Source organism: Haemaphysalis longicornis, unplaced genomic scaffold, assembly GCF_048455015.1.
Source record: "Haemaphysalis longicornis isolate Haplotype H1 unplaced genomic scaffold, Haemaphysalis longicornis Haplotype H1 scaffold_1, whole genome shotgun sequence".
NCBI lineage: Eukaryota > Metazoa > Arthropoda > Arachnida > Ixodida > Ixodidae > Haemaphysalis > Haemaphysalis longicornis.
Window position 1 is genome coordinate 358,310,714 of NW_027526203.1, and position 23,088 is coordinate 358,333,801.

The 23,088-nt window shown below is 47.4% G+C and overlaps 1 protein-coding gene across 4 annotated transcripts in view; it reads right to left on the reverse strand.

The window, feature by feature from the left end:
- The window catches only part of LOC144154980 (protein NDNF-like), a 234,445-nt gene that overhangs the window by 38,580 nt on the left and 172,777 nt on the right, over nucleotides 1-23,088 (reverse strand). For all 4 annotated transcript variants that reach the window (XM_077686143.1, XM_077686142.1, XM_077686141.1 and 1 more), the window contains exon 4: nucleotides 4,795-4,922. In XM_077686143.1, the coding sequence (XP_077542269.1) occupies nucleotides 4,795-4,922 (128 nt within the window). The remainder of the gene's footprint in view (nucleotides 1-4,794; nucleotides 4,923-23,088) is intronic.

Here is a 23,088-nt window from a genome sequence, read left to right on the forward strand (position 1 = left end):
ACGACTTCCACTATAAATTTACTTAAAAGACCACTCCTACCATTAGTAATGTACTGATGTTCTACGTCAAATATGACAAATGTTTTCTTTTTGCTAGCACACATTGATATGTATCCTGCGCGCCCCCAGTTTGGGTAGGAACGGATTTGCTTATATATACATTTGGCCCGGCGACTCAATCGAGTGACATACGGACAGACGACCAAAATTTTACCGTTTAGATATTGATATGTATCCTGCGCGCCCCCAGTTTGGGTAGGAACGGATTTGCTTATATATACATTTGGCCCGGCGACTCAATCGAGTGACGTACGGACAGACGACCAAAATTTTACCGTTTAGATATCCCTAGAAAAACTATCGTTCTTAAAAACGACCGTGACTTTGCAGGAGTAGCCGCAGCTGGTCCATGATATGAAATTGTATTTCTCACACAGGTCGGTGCACGTGCTGTCTGGTATCCTGCCGCAATCTCCTCGCTGGGGCGTCATTGCTGCTACAAAGTTACCCTCCGCCCTGGTTGCTGGCGTGCCGTGCCGGGTGACGTCGGGAGCTCGTTAATCGCTTCGCCATGTGCGGAGCACCGTATCGACTGCTGGCGTTGCCAACGCTGTGACCTCTTCACTTCTACTGCGCTCACTGACCGCCCAACGTGTGCGTAGACTGCAACAACCTTGCCATAAATCGCCCAGATTTAACTTGGTGGCAGCAGCCGCCACTAGCACATGGTTTGAAATTGTAGGCCCTTCTCACGCAGGTTGAAGCACTCGGTTTTTGCTAACGCTTTCCCTGAACTTTTCTATGGTTTCTGCTGCCATTTTGGAAATGTGCATGTCGTCTCTGAAAATGCCGACTGAAGTGGTTCAGCTGCTGAAAGCACTCAGGCAAGACATGGGCGATATGCGATCGGCACTCGAAAAGGAACTCCAGAGAGAATGCGAGGACCTCAAGCCGTCAGTCGGCTTCTTTAGCCAACAGTTCCATGCAATGGCTCAGCACCAAGCCAAAATACAGAAAAAGATGACACCGCACTGAAGAAAGCAGATGGCGCTCTTTCTACCGAATGCAAATCGCTAGTAAATTTGCTACTGTCGCCGAGAGAGGGTAACACACCTTCGCCAGTATTCGAGCGTACAAAAAATGTTAGAAAAGGTTTGCCTTTTACTTACATAAAATTTTGCGCCCAAACCCTTGAAAGAGCTCGACGTCATCATCTCGAAACCAACCACTGAACAACGTCGATGAGTGTCCTCGTTCAACTAGGAGAGACGAGGTTTGCCCGGATATCGTGTTGCAGTAAAAACGAAATGCAGTCCCCCTGTAGCGCTAATAGTTGTATTTACCACGAACACTAACCCTCAGAACTAGCATCTGGTGTCATCGCCATAAATATCGGTGTTCACCTACGCATCTTTCGTATGTGAGACGTGTGTGACACAAGAGCGTAGCACTACAACCACCATTATCAATCCCTTCTACAAAATTTCAGGGCATAAACCCCAATACAGAGCTGTTCTATAAAAGTATTTCCTTAATTTTGTTATCTGGTATATAAACAATGTGACGCCAACGTCCCCATATTTTTAACAGCGAAGCTGCATAGCAAATTATAATTTTTGCTATTCGTAGTTAAAAGTACAAAGAAAATGCCCAGCTCACGCACGTGAGCGCGTGCCTCGCGGTGACCGCCAGGCAGCTAAAAGAACCAAGAAAATGCCGAGCGCTCGTGAGTGCGTTCCTCGGGACGCACTCCCGGCGTCCCCGACCCACGTTTGTGAAGCCAGGTACACCCCCTTAGGGATATTGGCCAAGATTTAAAAAAAAAAAAACAGCAGCGTACACCGTAAACGTGGCAACATTTGCTCGGAAAGAGAATGACGCGTCATAGCGTACCCCCTCCAATGTGATGCCCAATGGTTATCACTTCCAAAAAAATGAAGGAAGCTCACACTTATAGCAACAATGATGGCGTAAAGGTCGTTGCGGCACCGAAGAAGAAGTAAAGCGGCTGTAATCGTGGACTTAAACCAATGTGATGGTCGTGAAGGTTGCGTGCAGCTTCACTACCTTCAAGTCTTACGCGTTAGTGTGAGATTCCTTCATTTTTTTCTTTGTTTTCAACGATTCCCACAAAAAATACTTCTCTCTAAAACAGCTGCACTAAAGGAGAGCCGCACTGACAATGAATTACAGCACAGACACTAAAACAAATATAACAGAAAGACGCCCTCTACAGACATTTCTTGTGAACCAGAGATGTCACCATAGGGCATGATTTCAAGGTGTTTTGTAACAAAGTAACCAGTCTCCTCGGACAAGCAAAAAAGAATTACCGTTATAACCTATTTAACGCTCAAATTTTGAAAAGCAGTGACACTTTCTGCAAAACTGGAACACAGGTAGTGCTCGGTCGACGGCCGGAACCCGCAGCATGCGCTGAACTAACCAATGATGGCATCACAGTCCCAGGAAAAGGTATAGCAAATACATTTAACGAAAACTCATTTAATGCCTCTGCTTGGAAAGAGCTCATACGATCCACGCGCCCTATACATGGCTTGCACTGACATCACTGTAGCGGCCATCTTGGAGCACTGGTTGCACGGTGGAAGGCTGTCGACTTATCTGCCGCTGTTATCTCGAGAAGCGCTGCGAAACTGAGATTAGCTCTCCTGCAAGGGGTGTGGTGACGTCACATGCAAGCTACGTCCATAAATTGCAATGGCTCGTTTTAGTACAATCAGACAGCGACAAAATTCACTGGGCGTTTATCGCTTTACCGAAATAGTCAATCCCTCGATTCTGAAGTGGTGCGTCTTTTTAACATGTGTTTAGACAAATTAGACAAATACGTATGCGCTTATTTTGCGTCCACCTTGCGTCCACCTTGATGCACTTATCAGACGATCACCTACACAAACTCCAGCAATACTGTTTCTCTGTTCACAATTTTTGAAACCGTAAACCGTTGCGCGGAAGAATGTTTAGAGCGGAGATACCTGTTCTTCCCGTTTTCGCATTTCTTCCTGTCATTAAAACTCTGCTCCTCCCGCGAATGGTGTATTTCCATTGTGGCTACTGATCGACTGGTACAGGGCCCTATGTTTTCCCAATTAGGTGACCCTTGAAGTTGCAGTATTTCATTTCCAGTAAATCCATCACCTTCATTTGTGATCTGCATGTTAATGTGACCGCAGATTTTAAACAACAGTTTGAACCACACCCTGACGCGCGGAAGGTTTTTTTTTTTATGCATAAAAATTAACGGCAGCTTCTGGGTGCTGAGGTGAGCGGCGGTACCGAGCCGGGGTTGTGTTCGTGGCTATTGCGCTCATGGGTTATGTCTTACGTCTTGAGGAAACCCGTACAAAAGCTATTTAGAGGAAGCGCCCTGGGCCTTGTGTATACACAGAGTGTCGGCGAATGCCGGACGTTTCATTAATAAACCAGTCAACCCGGTCACTCACTCTGGCGCACGCACACCGCTCAGACGCTTAGCACGCGCCCTACCCTGGCATCCTCCGTGCGCGCCCGCCCGCCGGGGAGAGAGAGAATGGAAGTTAAACTATGCAAATGCACGTGTTTATTAGAGCCCCTTCGGCGCCTCCTTTAGGTTTATTGACTCGACCCTTGCGGCTCTTAAGGGGAGCGTTTCGCGTTCAACGTGCCAGTGGATATACCGCAGCCTCACGATGAGCTCATTTTAACGTTTCCGGGGCCAACGGAATATAGAGGATTGGGAACCCCTGTAAACCTGCGTAATGGTCGTAACGGTCGTGGGCTTGGATTGTACATGACGCGTATAGACATGCGGAACGCAGCAGGTCGAATAAGTAACATTCAACATTGTCCACGAAAAGGAAAAATTGCCTTATTACAGAAAGAACACATCGCACTGGCGGAACTCACCGCACGCACGCCTAATCGTATATGATAACCAAATTGCTCATTTTGAAGCATTCTTCGGTCCACCTGTTCGGGGGGAGTAAAAACTGGGAAAGGAAAAGTGACCCGTAGGGACCAATGGGGATACAAAATACCACAAGGCTAGCCTGATACAGAGCCTGAAAGGAAGTCCAAAATCCTTTGACCCCGTTCATCCCAGTACGATATTAGGGCCAATTGCATGGATATGTGTAGATGCATATGATAAAGAATTTTGATGACAACGAATTGCGTCTGTATATAGGTAATATGCAGCTGGATCATGTACCTCCGAAGTTCTTTTTCGCTATCGCTGAGCAGTTTGTGGCTAAAGTATGAGTTTTTACACATCTGCACTTATAGGCCGCCCACATGGTGCGTAACGTGGACAACGAATGCACTACACGAGTAGTAGAATCTATGGCGAGCGACGGTATGAGACGCATAAAACAATGCGGTGGAACTTGATAAGAACCTCCGGGGTCAGATAACGGTTTAGGCATACGGGGTGTCATTCGGAAGCCGCTGCAGGAGTGAGGCCTTTATCCCGCAGTGCCTGAACAACAGCCGATAATGAGATCCAGCTGATGATGACAACGTTCCGGTACCATGGATTCACCAATGCATTTTTACGCAGCTAGATTCGGCACGTTCTCTCGACTTTAAATTCGTGCCTTACGGAGATGGAAAGCAGCGAAAGCTTCTCCGGCCAAAAAGTTCCTCTCGGTCATTTTTCGTGTAATGTTTCCAATAATCATTCAAAATTTACGAAAACACTCCACCATTCTATTGTTAGCGCAAATAATAACGAGCACGTTTGGCGGGAAGGGACTGGGGCAACGCCGAGCAGTGCATTCTGCAGCCACCCACCGTTGGACTCCTGGGAGTAGTCGGACGGCGCCAGGGGCTTCCGGAAGATGTGCCACTCGATGGGCGCCGAGCAGGGACTCGCAGTAAGCAGCAGCGAATTGCGCTCCTTCTCCACCAGGAAGAACACCCTGCGCATTCCGGAAGGGGGAGTGAGAGCAGACGGGCATCACCAAAAAATTAAAGCAGTTCCGCTCAGTGTGAAAACTGTCAAGTGCGGAGCAGTGATTCGCTAGAGGGGCTGTGGCGCCCATCTCTTGGCTAGTTTCAGTACCAGCCTGGCGTTTATACCGCAAGTAGCCACTAGAGGGTGCCGCAGCCCCTGAAAAAAAGCCTATAAAGAGACACTGGACTGAGTTTTCATTAATTTGGGGTAATTAGTACGCTAATTCACGATTTTTCCTTGTTTTATTTGTGGCCTAGATACGGCGGCCTCTGTATGCACACTTGCGTCGGCACGACTATGCATGCTGGTTTAAATGATTATGGGGAGAATGAGAACGCCATCGGTAGGCTTTGAAATGAACACATTCGAGCAGGGTTCCGTGGGACTCAAATTACTGCGTTTCCTTTATAATCGATAGCTTGTAGCCTAAATCTTATTGAATGCGATATAGGCGCCCAAGTGTGCCATTTTTAAAGCGTCTCGTTCCAAAATAGCCCCTTCAGAATAGTTCATCACAACGCGTATCTTGAAACAGTTCTCGAGACGTAGTGAGCCCCCGCATTGCCCAGTCTGCGCCAGCATTTAGTCAACACGAGAACCGACCGGCGAGACGGAGTACTCTCCCGAAGAACCCTGGGATAATGCACTGCGACGTGCTTGCGCTTTTAAGCTGTGCTAAGTACGCTTGAGCGCATCCGCAACAGTCGGGCGTGTAAGAGCCTGTGTGCTCCTGCGATACGCACAGCACACGATCGTTTTTTATGGGAGTTCGCACGGAGACGTGCACCGGCTGCAAAGTCTCCGCGCATGCACGCGGAGTACAGCATTCCAGTGAACGCACGCTGTTAGCAAGAGTGCCTATTCCTTTTGCCTCCTCTCTCTTTTTTTTGCATTGTTTGTGTGGGTGTTCTTGCTCGTCAAGGCTTTTGTCCGTTTGTCTCGCTTCGGTATCTCCGGGTATCGTGGAGAGAAGAAATAATTTGCTTCGCAGGCTTTGCTGCTACCGCGTGCGCGCGCGAAGCTGGTTCGAAACAAGCCTCCAGTATCGACCTGTCATGCGCCGGAATTCCTGCATTTGTCTCGCGACTGCTGCGCTGCCAGTTCGTATGCTCGGGATAGCGTGACAGTCAAGCACGACCCCTCTCGCAGCAGTTTCGGCTCAGGAAATGGCGTGGGATGCAAAGAAAAGAACGCAGTAGAGGGCCTCGTTCGGTGGCGCAGTTTCACCAGGCTCCGAGGGGTTTTTTTTGAATGAGAGTGAAGGCTGGGCAAAGTGATGGAGCGGGTGGGCAGTTGAGACAAGGTATCGTTTTAGAGAAGCTTTGCTGCCGGCCGATGAACGTGGACAGATAATTTTATAGGCGTTCGCGGATTCGCATTGCTCCCGCTCGGACCTCACATAGGGCAAGTTGGCCCTATAATTGATCGTACAGGTCGCGTTGACAGTCGGATGAGATTACACAATAGAGAAACTAAAGGGGACAGCGCGTAGAAAGCAGCGAAAGGGACATGGCGAATCGGTCTGGAATTTGTCATGCCCGCGCATCCCTCGCAAAATGTCAGAATTTATACCCTGAACTGGGCCGCAATCATGGAAATCTCTTCTTGCATTTCCCCCATTTAAATAGATAGCAGAATAAAACGCCCGGCAACTGTCAGGTTTTCGGACGTAAGATTCATGACTTTAGGAGAGGAAGATAGGAGTCGAACGGGAGTACGCGCACATGACGGAAGCACTCATCAGGCGTGTAGGTCCAGTTGAGTTCAAGAGATAAGACATCGCATAAATTAAACTTCCTCGTGCAAATAGGCGCACCATTGGTCTGTCACTGGGTGATAGCAAACACAATGATTTGCCCTCATATATTATTGAACGGTAGTCACACGCAGTAGGCACTTGTTTCGTAACTTGGCATAGACAGTCTGTACAATGAATAACACCTGCAGAATACCTGCACAATAATTATGATTACTCTCATTTCGTATTCATATTATGTTGAATTGAATTATTCTTGGTGCTTATGCCACCAATCAGGCATGTTGTTTATACCATGGAGGTATTGCTCATTGGCTTGAACTAGGTATCATAAGGTATAACATGGAACTGTAACGAGTTATTTACAATTTATTTGCTACTTATTGTCGATTCTAGGAGGTACTTTCAATTGGATTTTATTTTTATTTTATTTGTACAAACTGCCGCCCCATTGGAGCTATGGCAGGGGTGAGAATTGAACAGAACAAATGTAATAGCAACAAAACAGAGCAACATAACAATACAAAAAAGCACAATCAGAACAAATCACAAAGGGCAGGAACGAATTTTTTTAGTGGAAGGGAACGTATATCACCGGGCAATCCGTCCCAATTTTCAGCAGTTGAAGAAAAAAAAAACTAAATTTGAATGTGTTGGTTCGTCAATGGCAAGGCTTGATGTTAAGATGGTGATCGCTTCTGGCAATGGACGGTGAAGCAGATGTGATGTATGTATCATCAGACATTCGATACGCTGAATGAATAAGACCTTGTAGCCATTTCATTGAGTCATCGAGCCGGCGCGTGCGGAGTGTCCTCAGTTCAAGAGAGAACAAAGCGAAAAGTAGCGGTCACATCGATTGCAAATAAATCTTATAGCCTTTTTCTTTATGGCCTCTATTTTATCGATTTCGCCCTGCTTGTGAGGGTTCCATACGGGACATGCGTAGCCAAGCACAGGCCAAATCAGCGTTTTATGCATTAGTAATTAGTGCTTTTTAGGGACCATGACAGCGTTCGTCATAGAGAACCTGTTTTTTTTTTTTCAGATTTTGTGCAGATAAAATTAACGTGCTGAGACCAAGATAGATTGCCTGAAGAAGCGCTTATTCAGACGGAAGGAATGCTGTGCCAGTTCGTGAGGTTCCATACTAACCCCGCCGTAGTGACTGAGTGGCTAAGTCACCGTGATGCTAGCGCTGAGCACAAGGACCAGGGTTCGATCCCGGCAGCGGCGGCTGTTTTTCTATTTAAGGCGAAAAACGATAACGCGCGTGCGTCAATGTGTCAGCGCACGTCAGCGAACCCCAGGTGATCAAAATTAATCAGGAGACCCCCACTAAGGCGTTGCTCGTAGCCCCATAGTCCTCGTGTAGCTTCGGCGAGTGAAATCCCTTCCTTAAAGTTGCACTTTAAATTTAAGAGTTTAAAATTATTAAAATTAAGAAAACGTAACACAGAATATATATATATATATATATATATATATATATATATATATACAGAAAGATAGGGCAGCAGTCTACAACGCCAAAGGAGGCATAGGGGTGTGGTTAGGCTCTTTTCTTTTTCACTACGGTTAATGAAGTAAACTTTTTTTTAATATACAGAAGAAAAAAAGACAGAAAAACACGCGTCCAGAGTGGGGACCGAACCCACGCCTTTCGATTACATGTCGAATGCCTTACCAATTCGGCTATCTGGGCGACTGTGTTCTCCTTCACTTTCTAGGCTATTTATATTTACTAGAAGTGTATCTGACGCTTGAGGGTGGTAGCCAGCGCCACTCTGACTACACGGGGAGAAGGGGACCTTCTTTTCAACCCCCGAGGCGTGACTCGAGCGTCTACAGCCTGTCATGAGCGGGTAACTGGCGGGAAGCCCTCTTATGCTACCTAGGCATCAAGGCTGCCAGAACCGAGACCCTCGCTAGGCTTTCGCAGAATAATATAGTAAGGAAATGAGGGGCTCGTTGAGGAAATACAGCAAGATAGGGCAGCAGTCTACAACGCCAAAGGAGGCATAGGGGTGTGGTTAGGCTCTTTTCTTTTTCACTACGGTTAATGAAGTAAACTTTTTTTAATATACAGAAGAAAGAAAGACAGAAAAACACGCGCCCAAATAGCCGAATCGGTAAGGCATTCGACATGTAATCGAAAGGCGTGGGTTCGGTCCCCACTCTGGGCGCGTATTTTTCTTTCTTTCTTTCTTCTGTATATTAAAAAAATGTTTACTTCATTAACCGTAGTGAAAAAGAAAAGAGCCTAACCACACCCCTATGCCTCCTTTGGCGTTGTAGACTGCTGCCCTATCTTTCTGTATTTCCTCAACCAGCCCCTCATTTCCTTACTATATATATATATATATATATATATATATATATATATATATATATATATATATATATATATATATATATATATATATATATATATATATATATATATATTTATATATATATAGCGTATGAAAAAGTACAATGGGGCCGGTAAAAATGTACAGTAAAAGAGAAGACTAAAGGGTAACGAACGAACATGTATTAACGTTTTGGCTTGGGGCAAGCCTTCGTCAGAAGGCTTGCCCATTCTGCCGAAGGCTTGCCCCAAGCCGGAACGTTAATACATGTTCGTTCGTTACCCTTTAGTCTTCTCTTTTACTGTATGTATATATATATATATATAATTCTATTTTTGTGCCGTGTCCTTCCGTGGTAGTATCCTTTAGAGACACTTTATACCCTTGTATATACCTCGAGAAGAATATTCTCGGTACTAGTTATGCATTTGAGAGCTATGATGATGCTAAATTTCTAAATGTAAGTGAGGGAGAGAGAACTATCTTTAAAGAAGCTGACGATTTTAGCCGAGCTTAGCTGCCTGGCTTGCTACTCCAGAGGAATTCGGTGCCAATGATGATTATACTGATGAAGAGGAACACATACGCTTTTAGCTATATGTACAAGGTGAAGGCCCGAGTCTTGATCACCAAGACTCGGGCCTTTAGGTACACCAATAAGGCTTTTGTAGCGCGAGAGGGCCTAATGTGTCCTTCAATTTTAATCCTACGTATAGCGGCCGGCCCAGAGGTGCTGCGAGAGACGCTTTTTCTGTACTAAATCGCGCACAATCACAACTTCAGGTCTTTACGCCCTTCGAACGGCGGGCACAGTGGCGACATAGATTGGTTGGTCTATCCAAGTCGATGGCTGCATGCTCCATGCCACACTGGATGCAAGAGCTGAAGCATCCCTACATGAAGGATGTCTTGGCAGAATAACCGCTAGCCCCAGCAGTTCGCGCAAAATAGCGAACGACTGCCGCAAGATTAGAGATAAAGCCAAGCGATGCTTGAATGCCGAGCCAACCATTTTCCTGTGCATACGCGGGAGGCAAGTTCTAGCAGGCGAGCGGAACCTTAAGTTGTATGGCGCGAGCGGTGCATGGCACATGCAAAGTTTTATCTCTCGCGAACGGCCCTATACTTCAGGGTGACACTTGAGTGCCGTCCTTTTGCCAGTGAACAAAAAAAGCGCGTAGAGAGGGAAACCGCCGAAGTGCTATTGCAGACGTACTTACATGCGTCTAAACCAGGGGGCCTGGTCGCCTAACGTCAAGGGAGAGAGAATGTAAGTGAAACGACAAAATACAGGTACCTTTTTGAATATGTGAACCATTTAACTATTTTCCAACATTGATTTCGGTTGCCATCTGCGCGCGCGTGTGTTGCATTATGGCGAACTCCGTTTAATACGCTTCGGTCGTTTTCTAAACGCAATTGGCCTCTTATATTTACTAGGCTGGTATAGGGGGTTCCCTGCGAAGCACTTGCATACAAATTAAGAAAGTAGCTGTACTGGAATCTTAATGAACATTGAGGAGTTCATGACTGATAATCGAAGCCCGCTGTGTCAATCAGCAGAGAAAAATAAGAAGACCTCCTCCGGTTATCTCCCTTGTACCTATACCTGTGGAGGTTACGCAATAAACCGATTCGAATGCAACTGATGTCATCTGGATCGCTCTTTGCGCAACGAAAATTGTTGTTTCAGCTCTTGAATACATTTACTATGGGAAATGGCGTCGGTAAGAAGGTGCGTAATGTCGTGGCTCCCTGCGACTAACGTAGGGAGCAAGAAGGCTGGTGCTTATATTTAAGCTCGATGCGTACGTAAATGCGTTCCTCAATTCGTTAAGAAAGCGTCAAATCATATTATTTTTAGTATGTCGTCATTTAATTGTTCTTTGAACACTTTGTATTTGGATGTACTCTCCCTAGCTACACATTTTAAAACCGAAAGTCGTTCGTAGGCTGCTCAAACACGAACATTGTCTGTCTGCCTGCTTGTCTCTCGATTCAGCTGCCCGGCCATAAATGTGTGTGTGCGCGTGCACGCGTGTGTGCCTGTGTGTGTGTGTGTGTGTGTGTGTGTGTGTGTGTGTGTGTGTGTGTGTGTGTGTGTGTGTGTGTGTGTGTGTGTGTGTGTGTGTGTGTGTGTGTGTGTGTGTGTGTGTGTGTGTGTGTGCGTGTGTGTGTGTGTGTGTGCGTGTGCGTGTGCGTGTGTGCGTGTGCGTGTGCGTGTGCGTGTGCGTGTGTGTGTGTGCGTGTGTGTGTGTGTGTGCGTGTGTGTGTATGCCTGTGTGTGTGTGTGTGCGTGTGCGCGTGTGTGTGTGCGTGTGCGTGTGCGTGTGTGTGTGTGTGTGCGTGTGTGTGTGTGTGCGTGTGCGTGTGTGTGTGTGCGTGTGTGTGCGTGTGTGTGTGTGCTTGTGCGTGTGCGTGTGCGTGTGCGTGTGTGCGCGCGTGCCTGTGTGCCTGCGTTTAGGAGTGCGTGCATGAGCGTGTCACAGCAGTTTATCACCCCCTTCACGAGCTCGTTTACGTTTACCAATCTTACTGAAACTTAGGATAACCGAACACGCGGTCATGATAGGCGTAGGGACTCTGGTCGGATGACGGGAGCTTTAGCCGTGAGACCCGAAAGCGAACGCCTCAGTCTCGGATCCCGTAGGATGGAAGAGGCTGATGCAAGAGTGTCGAGCAGCACCAGGTAAAGGCAAACGATTTACGCGAGAATGCCCTCAAAACGACGTTTCGCACATGCGCAAGCAATTAAAAAACTGCTGCAATATGCGGACGGGATGAACGTACAACCTGTGATTTCACTACCCGCAGTCCCGTATTTCAGAACATCCAAAAATCAGCAGCGCCAGGATGTGGAAGGAGACAGTGAATCGCCCTTTTTGTTTGCAAACTTGCTAAAATTTTGAAACAGGGAAGCTGTTCACCTCTAGCTCCTCTACACATTCTCTGCATGCGCTCGCAGGGGTGGCACCCGAGCCAGGCAATGTCTGCGAACAGCAGTCCTGGGAGGGAGAGAGTGCACCGATGCGGCAGCAACCGAAAAACGGGGGACTGTTGAGAGAGTGTGGAGTCGGAAGTCCGCTAGAGCCGCGGAGATTGATTGATTAATTATGAGATTTAACGCGCCGACGCAACGCAGGTGATGTGACGCGCCGTAGTGGAGGGCTCCGGATTAATTTCGACCACCTGGGGATCTTTGACGTGCTCCGAAATATTGAACACACAGGCGTTTTTTTGCTTATCTCTTCATCATAAAAGCAGCCGCCGCGGCCGGGAATCGAACACGTGCCCCTGTGCTCAGCAGCACAACGCCTTAGGGAGCCGCGGAGAGGGGGTGAGGTGGTGGCGCCCAGCAGCTGAGGCGGGGGACATGGTGCAGAGAGTGTGGCGTCGGAGCTCGGCGCTGCCTTGAAAGGGCCTTTATCATCCGACGTAAAGCCGACGTGCACGCGCGCTTCACGGTGAACTTACGTCGGCGACAGTGCAGCACTCTATAGTGCGGCACCTAGACGTTGCCGACATGCGGCGGCGCGTCCCGGCGGCACAGATTCGGCATACTGCCTTTGGCGCTGGTGACGCCATTCTCATCACCCAGAACTCACTGCGTCCGCGCCCCAACACTGTACCTGCGGCTACGGCTAGCTCGCTGTTTCGTGTCATGCAGGAAACGGAATATCCGCATGCATCAAAGCACTGCGGTACAGTGCGCTACGTCGGAAGCGTTAACGTATTGAAGGGTCGGCTTTTGTTACAACGTCACATGACGAACCTGACGTCCCCGATTTTCACCGCGCTTGCCGGCGCGCGCGCTGCGCCGGGTTATAAAGTACCGCGGAGATTAGGAGGGGCCGAGCGCGGCGTAGTAGCTGCGGAAATGCGTGGGAGAGAGCGTGACGCCAAAAGCGGTACAGCCGCTCCTTCCGCTAATCACGTGGTCACCGCCCGCCGGCAAGACGCAGTAGTTTCGCGCCCACTGCGCTTCGGTCATAGAGTTTCTTACTCTATGGCTCCGGTGGATTGGGATTTTTTGTGTGTGTGTGAATGTTTTCAACCCAGTGGAACCAAAACAGCATCACTGGGTAGTCCGCCACCGTATGAGAGGTTCAGCCTACCATTTTGTTTCCCCTTAAGGCAATGTGTTGTCTCTCCTCCAACGTATGCGTCTAATAGCGGTGCCATGATTCCGAAGTTGCAGTGCTAACTCGCCGAACAGTCCGCACTGCCAAGCTTCGTATGTGAGTCCAGGTAGATTCTTCTTTTCTGCGTTCTTAGTGACCTAAAGATACGAAACATTCTTAATGACTTTGTGTCTCCAGGATTTAATTGCGGTTACCAAACGGAAACTCACTGCAGGAGTAGTCATCAATAATTTCACGGTTTAACCACGCCGCCCGTCTATATACATAACCACGCCTTCCATCGAGAGGCCGTGATAAGTCTACGAGAAGGACTCGCGCGTACGCTCTATATCGCTAAACCGGCGGCTATCGTAGACGGCCGCACATAAGCGGTGGTGTAAGGCGCCTGGCCCCGACGGCGCAGCAAGAACGGTATGTGGCCGGCTTCGTGCAAACCCGTCGCCCCGTTGGAAGCGTGGGGCTTCAGGGCCCACTTTTATCGCGCGTTCCTGCTATAGAGCCCCGTATCGTCATTGCTGAATCGTATATCATGGACCGATTCAACAGCGTCGTGTCCAGTCGCCCAACGGGCTACGAAGCCGCGGATGGTGCGAGCGAACCGGTAACTGATATACGAGTCATTTTTTATGAGCCCTCAAGGTATCCTGCACGGCGCATTCTTCGCCTGGGAACGTAATCCCGGCAGTGCTTTGTTTCACGGCAAGGATATATAGAGCGAACCGCATAGCTCAATCGCGGCCGATCAAGCAGATATGAACGATGCGGTGCCTTTGCAGTCCGTATGTAATGGTGCTCCAATTTGCGGTTGTCCCCGCCAAGAGCCCTGTGCTACGAGAGGCTTTTAGCTTAGCTTTCGGGAAAACCACGACCAGGTTTAGAAAGAACGCAAACGCCCTTGACGGGTTCATAAGTTTGTGGCGATCTTTTTTTATTTTCTTTTCCTAACCGAACCGGTGAAATGCTAATGAGGATACCAGCCCTCCAGCAGACTTCGCATACCTCAACGCGTTGCAAAGTCGTTGCGCAAAGTGGACAGAATATGGCTACCGCGCTGAACAGGTGTCCACAGCCCCAAGGATAGCTTGTCTTCGTGGTCAGGAATCCGTTCTTATTCCTCTTCTTCAGTTCTTTCGCGGAGACAGTCCTAACCAGAAATAGGTAGGATTTGTGCCTTTAGCGAGGCTTAATCAACGGCTGTCTTAATCGGCATGATGAGCATGGCATGATGAGCATAAAGCAGCAAGTTTCAACTGCGGTATTCACTGCCGCACGTGCGGCCACCTACCAAAATTACCATTTTTGAAATGATACTAAACCTGAATGACCCACAGGGCACGCGGGGCACCCCCGAGGTTCACTAAATCGCATGAGCTCGGGGTACGTTGTATGAGAGCCCTTTCATATGTCTTGAGACCTGTAAGGAACGACAATATACAGTGGTCGTGTTCTTTGTACGGATTTTTTTTTTTTGTTTTCTTGGTGTTAGGTGCTGCGTGTCAACTGTTTCACTGTGACAGGATAAACAGGAAAGTGATGGCACAGAGAAGCTAATTAACTTTTTGCGTTCCCTTCACCGTGGACGCACGAAAATAGGCTCTCGAATAAACTTGTATTTACTAGCATATATGAACACCCGTTCATTAAAGGCTGCTGCTAAAAAGAATTCCAAAAATCATTTTATCGGCATTCGCAAACTCAAGTACAGAAGTAACTCAGCAGCGAGTGCAAGTTTTATTACGTTTATTACCTATAGCTTCAGAGATGTGTCCATAACCACTGTGGTAGAACAGCAATACATTTTGCTTTTGCGGAACCGAAACACAAAAACGCTCGTGTGTATGTCCGAAATGCAAGCACCAGCAATTGATTGATTGCGGGGTTTCACAAACCGAAGCTACACTTGGGCTATGAGGCACGCCGTAGTGGAGGGCTCCAGATTAATTTCGATCACCTGGAGATCATTCACGTGCGCCAAAATCTCCATACACAGTCGTTTTCGCCTTTCGCCTCCATCCGAAGAGCAGCCACCACGGGCGGGATCGCTGGCGATCTTTAACGTGCACTGAAATTTCGACATACTGGCGTTTTCGTTTTCCCCCTCGTTCAGAAAAACGGCCACCCCGGTAGGGACCGCCCCCGCGTCCTCGTGCTCAGCACAGAGCCGAGCCATCGTTGCGGTACAAATTAAAAAAAAATTAGTGCCCTTCCACTCTGTGAAGAAAGATGAGCTGCGAAGCTGGACGCAGTACATGAAATGCACGAAACAAAACACGTTTGTTTGTAATTTGCGATGCGATGCGATGTAATGCAACTTTGAAGGAGTCGAAATTTATCCTAGTGGACAAACATGGAGCTGTCTGTTTCCCTCCCGCGTAGTAGGTATCTCAGTGTCTGCGTAATACACCAACCCAATCGCTGGACCACTGAGGACCACAGAAATTTCGCATCGGCGCGGTGGACGTACATGTTTGAACCTCCCGCCAGCGCAACAGACATGTCATCGGTGAGGGCATGTAACCTATATCTGCGCGTACACGCCCCCCGCCCCTCGCTCCACTCCTAACTTCTGATAAACCGGCAACCAGTTATGTGCGTGTGCTTAGAAGTGAACGTCACCGCCAAAATTGTTGCTCTGAAAACCCTTCAAGCTGAACAAGACATATTGGCTCACGTCGACGGTGTTGTTCATCCGGGAGAGATTCCCAGCTACTCGGCGAGCTGGAATGTGAGGCGGAAACGGCGGTGGCAGCGGCTTTCTGCTGTTTTCGCACCCGTTCACGCTTCTGTTCCGGCAGACGCTCCTCCGATTCCCGCTGTTCTTCCTCCGACTGAACGACACGCGCCTGTCTTTAGGGAGTGAAAACCTGGAAGGACTTGAGCTTTATTCTAGTGGACAAACATTTGGCTATCCGTTTCCGTCCCGCGTAGTAAGCATCTCACTGTATGTGTAACACATCAACCCAAACCCAAACCTCTCGACCATTGAGTACAGCTGACAGGTCTCATTGAGCCGCGAGACTTCCACGTTTAAATTTCCCGCCAGCACAATGCGCTTGTCATCGGTAACGACATGAAGACCTGCTGTGCATGCACGCCCTCCTTCTTCCACCCCAAGCAGTGCACGCATAACCCGGCAAAGTTGATGGGCGCGTGCTTAGGCGTAAAATACATAGCGAAAGGAGCGCCGCAGCGGCGCCGTGTAAATCGGCTACACAGGAATGAAAACCGGGGGTGTTGACATAAAATGTCGCCCTCCGTGGTGGCTCATTTGACTGAGGCATTGTGATGCTGATATGAAGGACGCGGGTTCGATTCCGGCCGCGGCAGCCGGTTTTCTGAACTAGGGCGGAAACGAAAACGCCCGTATGTCGAGGTTTCAGTGCACGTTAAAGATCACCAGGTGCACGAAATTATTACGAAGCCCTCCACCGCGGCGCGTATCATACATAGCCTAAATATGGATTAGGCACGTAAAACACCAAAAATATTAATGTTTGAAATAGAAAATGAGCGATTGCTACCGCACAAACCTCATGCTCATAGCTAAAGAAGGTGTCCCTCCATTTCGTCCTTGCCAGTCTAGTCATACCGTAATTACTCGAACGGTATATGCCCTGGAATCGTGTTTGCATCTTTCCACTCTACTTGCCGCGTTTAAATTAAAACTGCCGATCTTCTCATTGTGGGAAGGCTCGCGAGTGGCCTCTCTTGCAAGGCAGAAATCTAAACGCAGCTGTCCGTGAACAGTGTTTTTGCAACGTACGTTCACGTCGCTATCTTTAATCTATACCGTTCCCGCTTATGTACCAATCAGTTTCGCAACGACGGTCGCCACGCTCATGCAGCACACACTCCCTGCCCGACTGTTTGCAGAGCGGCTCTAACGGCGCTCAAAACGGGGACGGTCGCTGCTCGTCTTAACCTTTCCCGAGGAACAACCACACACTCCCGCTCGCTCAGGGCGGTCTGAAACGACACGCCTTTGCTTTATCAGCCATTCCTGCGCGTTCTGGGCAGATTAAAAAATGGGAACACAGTGTGTATGCTTGAAGAAAAAGAAGAAGAAATTCCATACGCACATTGACAAGTAATTTGGGCGAAACGTTGAGCGCATTGCCTATTTGCTTATAGATTAAGCGCGCCGTCATTTGCGAGAAAATAAAAAAGCACCAGGAAAAGTGAAAGGCCTGTATAAATGCTGTTCGGTCTTTCGGTTTAAATATAACCAAAGAAAGGGGGAAGGGGGGGGGGTTGACTAAGAGGTGCAACGCAGATTTTCTCTTACTTTTATAGTCTTTTTTTTATTTCCTGCGATAGCCTTAGGGGCTGTGCAGCTGTTGGAGCTCACAGCACTAATATCTATCTTGCTTTCTCTGTTGGAAAACATGAAAGACTTCTGTCAGGTGTGTCTGACTGTGTCAACGGCAGCGAGAGCCGAGTAGTAAAATAAGACAAAATAAACCAAAAACGCCTGCGCTTGTATAGCTTCACGACTGCGAGTGAATGAAACGCGGGAAAACCACTTTGCGCGGCTCCAGTTTCCTTCGTTATTTTTTTCAAACACTGTCTCGTTTTGGTGTTCCTCCGAATCGAACGGTAAGTTTGGAACCGAAAACCTGAAAGCCTTTCCAGGGGCTGGAAGGTTGCGTGTTTTTCAGCCGCGTTCTCAATGGATTATTGACGAGTGAGAAAGTGAAACGCGGCTTTGTTCGTGCTTTCTTTATTCTTTAATACAGGCATGCGATATACGCGGCGGGCAAGCAAACAATACAATGGAAGGGGTGCAAGTACCGAGAGTGTCCACAGTTCTTTCATAGACCCACCACAAGCGATACGGTTTTAGCCCGAGAGAGTGAGAATAAACTTCCAGCCGTGGTGTTCAAAGGCCACGAAGATTTAGAGAAAAGATAGAGGCAGTTATATAACAAGTTGAACCGTGACAGCGGGACGAATATTTGCTTCATAAAGTACCGGGATTCAGACGACGAAATTGGCCGCGGATCTCTTTGCTTCACTGCAAAAGTGGTCGAAAGACGACAGCCGTCCGCAACACGCAACTCCTTCTCCGCTCTCCACTACTACCCTTCAGGTTCTTCCCCTCCCCCCTCACTCCTCTCGTGATGAATTGAATGAAGGTCTGTTCAGTGCAATTCAATTTCCCCGACTTCACACTGCACGCGCGCCATCTGTTGGTACAGCCCACATCCTTTTATTTATATTTTGTTTCATCGGCCTGGAGCAGCACGAACGGGGGCCTTGTTCCTTTTATGGTTGCTTTTATCTCGCACGAGCTGGAACACTTCAAGTCATTTTTGACGCGCTATTTTTTCCCCCTTGCTATCGTAAAAAGCAACGCAGCGTGAATTCCCGACCAAAATAGCGCGGGTACTGCCGCTTATGCCGGGACTTAATTTTGCCTTAGATGTACAGGCGGCAATCAACTTGTTTATAACCGTCGAGCGGCGAGCCGCGGGCTACACGGACGATGCCTATAGGTGTCACACGGTTCTAGAAAGCTTGTTTCTGCTGCTGTGTGGCCACCGTGACACGACCAGCTTGCCTTCGCATTTTCGGCCGCCGCTGCTAGAGTATGTTTGCGCCGCCAGGATCGCTCTTGGCGCACCGGCCGCGAAACGCACGGACAGCGGGCGTTGCTGAGCGCGCGCCGCTGCTGCATCTGCTGCGACTTTGTATGACAAAAAAAAAAAAAAAAACTCTACCGTGTCATAGTTCGGGCAACCTGCTACGTGTCATCACGCGTAGCGCGCTGTAAATATATGCGACAGTGTTGGTAGCTGAGCGGCGACGACGACGGCTGCATTTCCTTCAGCTGCTTCTATCGTTCAAGTGGCCACGCTTTGAGGTCAACAAACACACTCATATGATTTAATTTACTTTCATAATTCAATTGAATATTTTAATTTCATGATATAATTTAATTTAAACAATGTGGCTTACTTTACTCTCCTTTATCGTTATTCACATGAAGACATTGATTGCCCATAAATTGTTTTGTTTTCCACCCTTAATGACTTGGATCCATCCTATCCCACTCTGGGGTTCTTTTAATTCAGTTTGAAGAATCTTAATTCCCTCCGAGATAGCATACTTCATTGAAAGACCCGCTATATTTTACCTTGACTCAAATTACTCCACGTTTATTACTGTTATTTCACATTGATTCCTCTCCATTTTCTCTGTCTTTTTGTACTTCACTTTGATTCCCCTTAATCCACTCTAGTTCCTGTTAATTCAATTTTATCCATCGTAATTTTTATTAATTCACGTTAGATTGCTCTGAGCGTTTTAATTCGGATTGGTTCTTCTTAGTTAATTTGCTTTATCTTCCTTCCCAATTTACTTTGCTTTATTTTGATTCACTTTTGATTCCTGTTAATTCACTTCTACCAAAACTATTGTTCACGCAGTCAACCAATTTAATTTACTCTGATTGTTCTCAATCCATATTGGTCCCTCTCGATTTGCTCTGTCTTCACCTTAACTCATTGAGTGACAAGCTGTATTTATATTGATTCAGATTATTTCATCTTCATTCCGCTCAAATACTCCCCATTTGTTTTGTCTTTTTATTACTACATTTTGATTCATCTTTATTCACTTTAGTCCCCGTTGATTCACTTTTATCCAACTCATCTTCCTTATTTATTCACGGTAATTAGTTACTTTGATTCCTTACAATTAACAATGATTGCTTTTAATTTGCTTTGTCTTTTTTCATAACCCGCTTCATCTCAATACACTGTGATTTCTGTTCATAACTTTTATACCTCTTTATGAACTCTGATCTAAATTAATTAAACCAACAATTCCCTTTAAATTACTGTGAATTTTTCTAACTCACACTGATTCCTGTGAATTTGATGCGTTTGCCTAATTGACTTTTGTTCCTGCTATTTAACCTGCATGCCTCTTATTTCACTTCGATCACTCTTATGAATTCGCTTTGTCATCCTTTCTAATGTGTAGTTTCATCCGCATATGCCAGTCATGTCGTGGTTGGCTGGAAGCGTTCAGGGGCTTTTTAACATGCTGATGCCGGTTTTCACTCAAGAACTTTTAAGCTCGAATGAATGACAAGACATGTAAGTCTTCCGCGTTATCTCATAGGAATCATTATCGTATTAATTAAGGTTATGGTATTAGAAAGTTATGGTTACAATGTTGTGCTCCTGGAGCTGTTTTCCCTGTATGCGAGAAAACATACACACCATTATTGCTCACAACCATTCACTCACGCTCCGTTCAATGTGTTCGTTGCCCTCAAAACATGTCCCCTTGAACAATAGAAGCAGCAAGAGCTCCAGTAAATGTAGTTATCGCCGCCGCCGTTGACGAATTACCAACGTCGGCGCATAAATTTACAGCGCGCTACACGCAATGACACGTAGATGGTTGACAGAAGGATGTCGCGCCAGAGTTTTTGTCGAACAAAGACACAGCCGACCATGCAGCAGGACGAACGATGACGCAGCAGCGGCGCGCGCCCGGCAACGCCCGCTGTCCGTGCGCCAGCGCTCCTGGCGCCTTCTTCTGTAGCCGTGGTGACCAAATATCTGAAGAATTAATTGCTTGATTGTAGGGTTTAACGCACCGACGCAACGCAGGCGAGCAATACTTGCCACTCCGGTTCAAATATAGAAATATAACCCGCCGCAGTGGCTCAGTGCCTAAGGCGTTTTGCTGCTGAGCACAAGGTCGCGGGTTCGATTCCCGGCCGCGGCGGCCGCTTTTCTGATGTAGGCGAAAAAGCAAAAACGCCCATGTGTCAGAGACTTCGGCGCACGTTAAAGATTCCCAGGTGTCAAAATCAATCCGGAGCCCTCCACTACGGCGCGCCTAATCGCCTGCGTTGCGTCGGCGCGTTAATAAACCCTACAATTAATCAATAAGCTTGGTCTGCGCAGTGACATCACGCAATGCATCATGGCGCTGTGCGGTGCGCAATTTCACTACGTAATTCAATTAATGAAACAACAGTCTCTAATTAGTTTCGCTAAAAATATACACATTGTTGTTAACTATACCAGCTTGGCCTGCAGAGTTAGTAAGCACGAGCGTTCCTGCAAAAATACGCTGTATTTCTTTTTTTTTTCTTAGCTTTAAAACAGCCCGTTTTATTTTCCACTTCTGTAGTAACACACCATTCTTTGCGGTTTTGTGGCACTGCAGTGTGTTCGAATATTCGAATATATGGCCACTAAAACGTTTCAATCCAAGCCAACGACGACACTAAGGTGATCGCATGGTAGAATGGCGGCCCATGACGACACAGACGGCCTTGATATGAGCCGCATAAACGCTACCACCAGATTCCTCACTAGTGTATAATGTAAGAAACGCTATGATTACCGATAGGCGCCGTCCATGTAGCCCGCTCCACGCCGCTCGAGTGTTATTGGCGGTGAGTGCGACCACTGGCGGCGCTGCGAAGCGCATTTCAGTGCTAGAAGCGAACCAGAGGGCCGTAAGTCGATTGGAATTAGGAGCCCAGAGTAAAACAACAAATGAGGCAGTGCAAGGAAACATGGGATGGGCCTCCTTCGAAATGAGAAAAGCGCAGAGCAAAATATGTTTTGAAAGACAACTTAGAAATATTAATGACCAGAGATGGGTGGCCAGAGCGCTACGGTATCTTCACATGAAAAACGTGGACACACGGTGGAGAAAAAGAACAAGAAGGCTTAGGACAAAGTATATGAAACCTGGAAGCGCAGGAGAAACGACCAAGGCAATAAAAAATGAAGTGAAAGAATCCGAGACAATGAACTGAAAGAAAAAAAAAAAGATGAACCCGAACAAGTCCTTAAATATCTACATAATCGGGAAGCGGGAGATCACGAGGGAAAAGTTCTTTGAGACTACCAAAAGGAGTACATTGCTTTTTGAAGCCCGGGTGGGTAGCTTGCGAACAAAAACGCTTATCCAGGAGCAGGTACAGGGAGAGCTGTGCGCAGGTTGCGGCAGGGAGCCAGAAACCATGCGACATATTGTAACGGAGTGCAAAGGTATCCGTCCAGTCCTCGGTGAGGGAGATATCCAGCTTCCGGAAGCCCTTGGCTTTAATGTTAATGGAAAAGTGAATTGGAAACCAGTAGAGGTTAGTAACAAAAGGTTAGAATTTTGGCGGGAAAAGAGCAGAGAAGAAGCTAGCAAGACATCCGAACTAAAAAGTCAGACTAGGAAAAAAAATTAGCATTGAGGTTTTCCTTTTTTTTCAATTGCGAGGTGTTTGTACAGTGGCATTGCGACTAAGGTCGCAGTTCAACGCCACCCCGTTACAAAGGGGCAGCCGATAAGCATCATCATCACCATCATCATGCGTGGCGTAGGCTTAGAGATTCTCGCATTTGTCGTCTGCTTCACTCGGGCTCGCTCTCCCTGCTGTCTCTTTGTGCTAGGTTGACTTTTGATGCATGCCCGCGCCAGATTTTGCGTGTGCGTAACTTGTTATCATAATTAAACACTTCAAAGCGCATACACTACTCCACGGCGTGATTTAAAGTACAGTTTTTTATACCGCCTCGGAATAAACATTGCCGACGTCGCCCAATTCCTTGCGAAGCCGGTCTTGTGCGATGCGCGAAGAGTCGGAGCTGGGCGTCAGCTTCTGTATTGAGCAATCTTTCGAACAAAGGGAACAGCCAGCTGCTAATAACAACAACGGAAACGCAAGACGAAAAATAATTCCAGGCCTTTGCGGTTGTCGGCATTGGCACATGGCATTACGATTCCCGGTAACCGTATGTAAGGAGACGGTAAAACAGCTTTTGTAACCTTGCTGAATGCTCAAAAGTATTGTATCACATCAATTTACGTTGTCTTGGCATGAGACATGCACTATGGGGCGCAAAAGATGTA